Source organism: Solanum dulcamara, chromosome 8, assembly GCF_947179165.1.
Source record: "Solanum dulcamara chromosome 8, daSolDulc1.2, whole genome shotgun sequence".
Classification (NCBI taxonomy): domain Eukaryota; kingdom Viridiplantae; phylum Streptophyta; class Magnoliopsida; order Solanales; family Solanaceae; genus Solanum; species Solanum dulcamara.
The window spans coordinates 34,604,949-34,612,276 of NC_077244.1; the positions used below are offsets into that span (position 1 = coordinate 34,604,949).

Here is a 7,328-nt window from a genome sequence, read left to right on the forward strand (position 1 = left end):
TTACCAAAATGAATCCTTATCTTCTACATCTTGATCTTTATCTCTTTTTACACACGTAAGTACTTTATTCGGATGATGTGGACATGTCATCTTCAATTATCTTCTTTTTTGGAGAGCAAAATTCGCATGTGCCTTTGGCGTGCTTCCGCATTTCGCATAATCGTTGCTGAGCCTGTGGGTTGGACTTAATAATACCTTTATTAATTAAATCTATCTTTGTTTCCATGTACCTTTTAGCTGCCGGCGGAGTATTTTTTGTCGGGGCAATCAAAATAGAGGAATGTATTTTGGTTCCTCCATATGTTCTAAATCCTTTTTGAAACTGTGTTCCATATTTTGCAACACAATTCTTAATCCAATAGCACGTCTATAATGGACATCTTTGTTGGTGAATCTTTGAAATATCTTTTTTTGAAAATTATTTACAATATTAAAATCGTCGGCCTTTCTAATTTGCATAAAATGGTAGGCAGGATATCTTTCTTCTTTGTAGAAATCTGGTCCGGCAGAAATAAACTTAAGGACCAAAATATCTTTTATGGTAATCGTTGGGTTATTGAGATAACAATCTTTAACTCCGTCTTGTACCCATGACGGTAATCTACTAATTTCAGGAAAATTTGGAGAAGTAAGATAAATAGAATTTATCACTCCAAAATCATACCATTATCTAATTTCTTGGGGGGATGAATCTTGCAAATAATTGATTCGAGGATATATCCCCGTAAAATCGATGTACCTGTTGGGAGTAATTTTAAGAGAAAATAAATCTCTCATTATTTGTTCTTGATCTCCAATGGCCTGAAGTATCTTATCGAATTTTTCTTTATATCCCAAAGTAACTCCTTTTTGAGGCAATTGGGGCCTAAAAGATCTATTTTCATACTTATCTTTTTCTTCCGTATTTAGTAGTAGTAGTAGTAGTAGTAGTAGTAGTAGTAGTAGTAGTAGCAGTAGCAGCAGCAGCAGCAGTAGTAGTAGCAGTAGGAGTAGCAGTAGCAGTAGTAGTAGGAGTAGGAGTAGGAGTAGCAGTAGTAGTAGCAGTAGTAGTAGCAGTAGCAGCAGCAGCAGCAGCAGCAGCAGTAGCAGCAGCAGCAGCAGCAGCAGCAGTAGCAGCAGCAGCAGCAGCAGTAGCAATAGCAGCAGCAGCAGCAGCAGCAGCAGTAGCAGCAGCAGCAGCAGCAGCAGCAACAACAGTAGGAGCAGTAGGAGCAGTAGGAGCAGCAGCAGATAGCAGCAGCAGCAGCAGTAGCAGCAGTAGCAGCAGATATCAGCAGTAGCAGTAGCACTAGTAGCAGTAGCACTAGTAGCAGTAGCAATAGCAGTAGTAGCAGTAGCAGCAGTAGCAACAGTAGCAGTAGGAGCAGTAGCAGTAGCAGTAGTAGCAGTAGCAGCAGATAGCAGTAGTAGCAGTAGCAGCAGTAGCAGCAGATAGTAGTAGTAGCAGTAGCAGTAGTAGCAGCAGTAGTACTAGTAGCAGTAGTAGTAGTAGCAGTAGTAGTAGCAGTAGTAGTAGCACTAGTAGTAGTAGCAGTAGTAGTAGTAGTAACAGTAGTAGTAGTAGCAGTAGTAGTAGTAGCATTAGTAGTAGTAGCAGTAGTAGTAGTAGGATTCTCCAAAAATACACAATTTTTGAAGGATCCGACACATCAGATGACATTTTTGAAGAGTTCGAGCAACATAGAATATAGTAATAGTAGTAGTAGTAGTAGTAGTAGTAGTAGTAGTAGTTAGTACTAGTAGTAGTAGTAGTAGTAATAGTAGTAGTAGTAGTAGTTGGATTCTCCAAAAATACACAATTTTTGAAGGATCCGACACATCAGATGACATTTTTGAAGAGTTCGAGCAACATAGAATATAGGACTGCTAGTGTGCTGAATTGATAACAATAAGGACTGTTAGTGCACACTTGGAAAATATGAGAACTGTTATCGGTCTACTAAAAGATAAGGGACTAATTTAGACCTTTTCTGTAGTAAAGTGCAACCAGTACTGAGAAATATCCCCACTACTAGCACAACTTGTGAAATGCCATTTTAACCATAAGATGTGGCTCAGATTGCACACTTTCTCTCTACAGTTTTCCTCGTCTATTACAAGTAAGATTTCATACAATTGTTCTTGTTTATCTCATTTAATCTCAATGATATGTATGTTTTTTGGCTCATGAGGTTTAATTATATTTTTTCCTTCTGTTTTTCATCTGTAAAGTTAACACTATTATCCATTATTTCTACTGGTTAGAATTCAGTAGCTCTATCAACAATAACATTTACTTTGTATTTTCAGTTCCCATTTTCAGATTAAAATGAATATTAGAATATAAAGGGTACAAATGGAACAATTGGGACCGTGAGAATAGCATACAATCGGCTCTACCTAGTTAATTCAGTTGATGTCTACTGGTTTATGAGAACAATTGTGAAGTGATTGTGGATAACAGATTTTATCCATATAAAAAAAAGAAAAAATTGGGGCAGGGGAAAGTGAAAGGGAAATGGGAAGGCATTATTGTTGAAGAATGAGAAAAGTCATGTATTGGTGGTTAATGATATGAGTGAATTTCTTATAAGGTTTAGGCTATTCTCCTCCTTTTGAGTTAGCTTTAGGAACGTGAGTTAGGCCTAAAACCTAATTTAACATGGTATTAAAGCAGGACTCGTCTCACCCAATCTTAGGCCCCAAAATTTAAAATTGTCCACGCACCAAATACTAAGCATTGGGCGTGAGATGGGGTGCTGAAGAATGAAAGAAGTTTCACATTGGTGGTTATTAAGATGAGTGGACTTCTTATAATGCTTGAACAATCCTCTATCTTTGAGCTAGCTTTCAAGGTGTGAGTTAGGTCTATGACTAAATTTAACAATCACAATGTGATAAATTGAACCCTTACAAATAAGGTGTGGGTTATTTTAATTTAATGTTATGTAGTGGGTGATACTAAAACTAACTACTCTCTCTTTCTAAATTTATATGTCACACTTTCAATAATGAGAGTTGTATTTCTTAATTTTAACCATGAGTTCATACATATATAATCTTTATGTTTTTTTAAAAAAATAAAATTTACATATTTGGAAATTGTGTAAGTACTAATACAAGCATGTTAAGCTGCTCGTCAACTATTTGCTAAGTTAAGAAAGTGTTTTTTTTGGTTGAGGTCGGTTGCTTTCCTTGCTTTTAAACTCTTTTCAGCCTTTTGAAGTGTTCGGTAAAATTTAGAATAACTTTTAAGTTAAGTGCTTTAAAGCCAAAAGCCAAAAGCAATAAGTTGAGATTTTCTCAACTTGTTGCTTTTGGCTTAATTTGTTGCTTTGATTAATTATCTGCTTAATAAGTTACTTTGATTAATTATCTGTTAACTTTTTTCTCGTAAATAATTTTTTAATATAAAGTAAGCTTGAGTACTTAAAAAATGGTTTTCAGAACTTGAAGCTTTAAAGCTAAATAAATTCAGCCAATCCAACAATCACAATAATTCATTTATGGATTTTGAGCGTCTAGGATTTACTGATAATTAAGTTTGAGTAATTAAATCGAGTACAATTTACATAGGGAAGAAAGTAAAAATTATCAGAGACTTAGTACATTAACAACGTATTACTTGTGAACGTGTAAAACTTAAATAAGGTAATGCTATTTACTACTCAACAATCTATTTATATGTCACTTCATTGATAAATATCTAGTGTTTAAACAATAATGTGTGTTTCCCTTTTAGTGTTTTCGCCTTGCTATGTTTCTCTATCTGTTGTGGAAGAGTTGCCTATTATTTGCAATTTCCTACTTGAAGTTCCCTGCAGATGTCTTGATGATTTTGAGAGAACGTTTAGCTTTTAATGAATGCGTTTTAAACATGGAGTTCACATCTTTTTTCAGCTTAACGTAATGGCCTCTTCAGTGGGATGTGCATTGGCCAATGCATCCATGATTACAGTACAATATCTTGTATCAAATTAAGAGGCGTGTAATACATTTTGAAAATAAATATGTATGATTGGACTTATATTACATCTCGAACATAAGACTAAGAAGTTGTTCAAGTACTTGTATATTTTCCCTAAACTGTTGAATGAACATATTTGCGTAAGAAAATCTTTTTTGTCTTTGATGAAAACGTTGTATTTTGTAATTTAGTAACAACAAAAGCCTATATAATGAAAATAGTCAATTTGAATTTATGTTGAGGACACACATAAGCAGATTGAAATTCTTGTAGCTGTATCAAATGCAGAACAAGTTTTCCCGATTTTAGTACTTAAACTACTTGCTTTGTTGCTTTAGTGACTTATGATTATGTGTGTAGTTTTCTGTTTTCCTATCCAGTGAATAATCCTATGATATTGTCTCATTTATCTTGTTAATAGAAATTTATATTGATGCACGAAAAATGGTCAAATTAATATTTTCTCTATAGCTTAACTTGCTTTTGATCTTTGAAGCAACCGGGACATTGAAATCTAGAGATTGTAATGCCTTGTGTACAAGCATTTATCCTCCTGGTTCTACCAAGTCAAAAGAACCTGTTAGCAGAGTGCTCAAGGTATCTTCCGCGCTTGTAGAAACAGCAGCATCTATTGCAGTTGCTGCTACAATTGTGGGGGCTGCAGCAACTATTCTTGTAAGAAGAAATAAAGCTTCTGAAGCAATTGAGGTGTGTTGAAAGCTGAGAAAGAGTTATTTCTTTCAATAGAAATACTTGTTGATATCCTATTATCCTAGAACAGCTGTAACAAATATTGTTATCTTAGGGCTGAAATTATACTTGAGCGTATTTTCTGATACTGATCTGTAGTAGGTTATTTGCTGCTCCTCTCTGTTTGATTGTTGATGTATCTCATCTAGCTAAAAACTACTACCTCCTTTTCAATTATTTGTCTGGTTTTGATTTTGAAAAAAGAGGAAAAAATATATGCAAATTGCATAGTTGTGAAGTTTAAGTTGGGGGGGGGGGGGGGAGGAGAGTAATAGTTAATTTTTTGCTTAAATGCGCTTGTTATTAAGCTCTTAGACTATTCCCTTTTATCGTTGTACTTACCAATAGACAGGCTCCGCCCAGAATCTGTGAGGACTGTGGTGGCTCTGGAATTTGTGCAGAATGCAGAGGGGAAGGATTTGTGCTAAAAAAGATGTCGGATGAAAATGCTGAGAGAGCAAGAATGATGGCAAAGAATGCAGCTACCAGATATACAGCAGGGTATGTTTCCAAAATTCCGTTAAGCCCCTCATTCATATGCACCAAGCTCTAGCTTCATGAACTCATATCATGCATTTGTCCAGGCTTCCCAAAAAGTGGAGCTACTGTATGAAATGCAATGCTTCCCGATCCTGTAGTTCATGTGGCGGCGTTGGCAAGTTGACCTAATTGTTCTTCATCGGATGGATATTGTGGCAATGGACTGGGAAGAGAATTGAAGAATATATAGGCGGTAACTATATGCGTATCCTGATTATGTATAGTTTGTCGATAGTTGATCTTTTGGAACATAGTCTTCTTGTCATTGTGCTATAGATTTATGTCCATTTTCAGAACTCAATTTTTGTGAACAATTTGTTTGCCCGTATTGCACTATGGCAAGCATTTCCTACGAGATACATGGAATAATATGATGAGATTTTCATACTATCCAAACATCTACACAAACTGGAAGAAAGCATTGAGATATTTATGGCACTAGGCACAGTTTCTTGATGTTGAACCATTTCTTGATTCCATTTGCATTCTAGAGTTATTATGTTCTTGTTACTTTTATGGTCTTAATACATAGTCAAGTCTCCTATACATATTATGTTAGAGGTACTTCATTTAGACGCTCAAATTAAGTTTTGTTTCAATTGAACAAGTGTTTTATTTAGACACTTTCGGTCTAAATTATGATTTTTTTGTGTGTATTCTCATTCGTCTATTAGGTAGTTAAGTTAACCACATAAAATATGTCATCTCCTTTGATTATACGCCTTTACTTCAATAAGTCGCAAGCATGTGGTTTCTACTTGAGATTGATGTGTGTAATTAAAGGAGATGACCTATTTTATGTGATTAACTTAACTATTTAATAGACAATGAAAACATCCATAAAAGTTTATTTTGAAATTTGAATCAAAAGTGCATTATTTGAGATTGAGATGGTCTGGGTATGTGCAAAGGAGGTGCGTTGACGCCCCAGAGTGGAGGTGTGAGAGACTAGTTTTAGGGGGTATCCAGAGGGGAAGTGGTAGGCCGAAGAAGTATTGGGGAGAGGTGATTAGATATGACATGACTAATCTTCATATTACCGAGGACATGACTCTAGATAGGAAGGAGTGGAGGTCGCGTATTAGGGTAGAAGGCATGTAGGGTGAAGTGTTGTCTTGTCGTGCGCACGTTTAGGCTTGTTAGTGACTATCGTAGTACTAGTAATACACTTGCAGTTCCCACCATATGATGTTTATTGTGTTTCAATTATCACATTATTTTGTTGTTTTATTGTTTCTTTCTTGTAGACTTTATATTGCTTTCCTTATTGTCGACTATGTTTTTTTTTCATTGTTTTCTTCTTTTTTTACTTGGGTTTGATGCACATAAACTGAGGGTATTTCGGAAACAACCTCTCTACCTCCTCGAGTTAGTGGTAAAGTTTACGTACGCTCTACCCTCCACAGACCCCACTTAGTGGGATTTCACTGGAAATGTTATTGTTGGTGAATCAAAAGTGTCTAATTAAAATATGACTTAATTTGAGTGTTTATAAGGAATATCCTAACAAGTTTAAGGAGTTGGGTATGTATTAAACCTACTATGGTATGACATTAAAAGTTCACCGGGAATCACAATGACTGTTGAACTGCCTAGTATGATTGGAAATTGAATTTCAGTTTCTACTATGTTGCACTTCTGGTCTAATATGATGAACCTTAAATTGTTTTGTATTAGTTTTGTTGATGCTTGTTGATGATCCGCTTGCTAACGTAAGTAAGAAGTCCCTCCATTTTTGCCGGAAAGTCTCACTTCAGGTAGAAGTACTCTCTTAATAAAGGAAATATCATTTTCAAAATTCAAACCCGAGATTTCTAGTTAAAAACAAAGAAAAACTACCTCACCTTTGATTGTTAACCCTTTATTATGAGTTCTTTATGGTTAGGTATGTCCAAGCCTATATTTCCCCCTTCACCTGGCAAGCAATCCCCATCGCCAATTCTTTTTTCTTTCTACTTCTTTCTTTTCAAGTTCCAATTCTCTTTTAAGAAGAAACGTTATGAAAGAATCCTATTAATAAGAAATTAATAATTCATGAACCAACTAAAAAGATTATTCAGTAACACAGCAAGCATTTGCTTGAATGTATATT

General features: G+C 35.3%; 1 protein-coding gene across 1 annotated transcript; it reads left to right on the forward strand.

Annotated features, from left to right (window-relative positions):
• Window positions 1–1,989: 1,989 nt before the first annotated feature.
• Window positions 1,990–5,626, forward strand: LOC129901489 (uncharacterized). Its single transcript, XM_055976685.1, has 4 exons — window positions 1,990–2,099; window positions 4,443–4,654; window positions 5,049–5,197; window positions 5,281–5,626. Exons 1-4 carry the CDS (start codon window positions 2,048–2,050, stop codon window positions 5,363–5,365), a joined length of 498 nt encoding a protein of 165 aa, XP_055832660.1. The 5' UTR covers window positions 1,990–2,047; the 3' UTR covers window positions 5,366–5,626.
• Window positions 5,627–7,328: the final 1,702 nt, after the last annotated feature.

Bases quoted from the DNA above. Each gene is read 5' to 3' on its own strand.
- LOC129901489 (XM_055976685.1), top strand. From the start codon at position 2,048: ATGTGGCTCAGATTGCACACTTTCTCTCTACAGTTTTCCTCGTCTATT. The intron at 2,100-4,442 runs GTAAGATTTCAT...TGATCTTTGAAG, and splicing joins GTTTTCCTCGTCTATTACAA to CAACCGGGACATTGAAATCT. The intron at 5,198-5,280 runs GTATGTTTCCAA...GCATTTGTCCAG, and splicing joins GCTACCAGATATACAGCAGG to GCTTCCCAAAAAGTGGAGCT.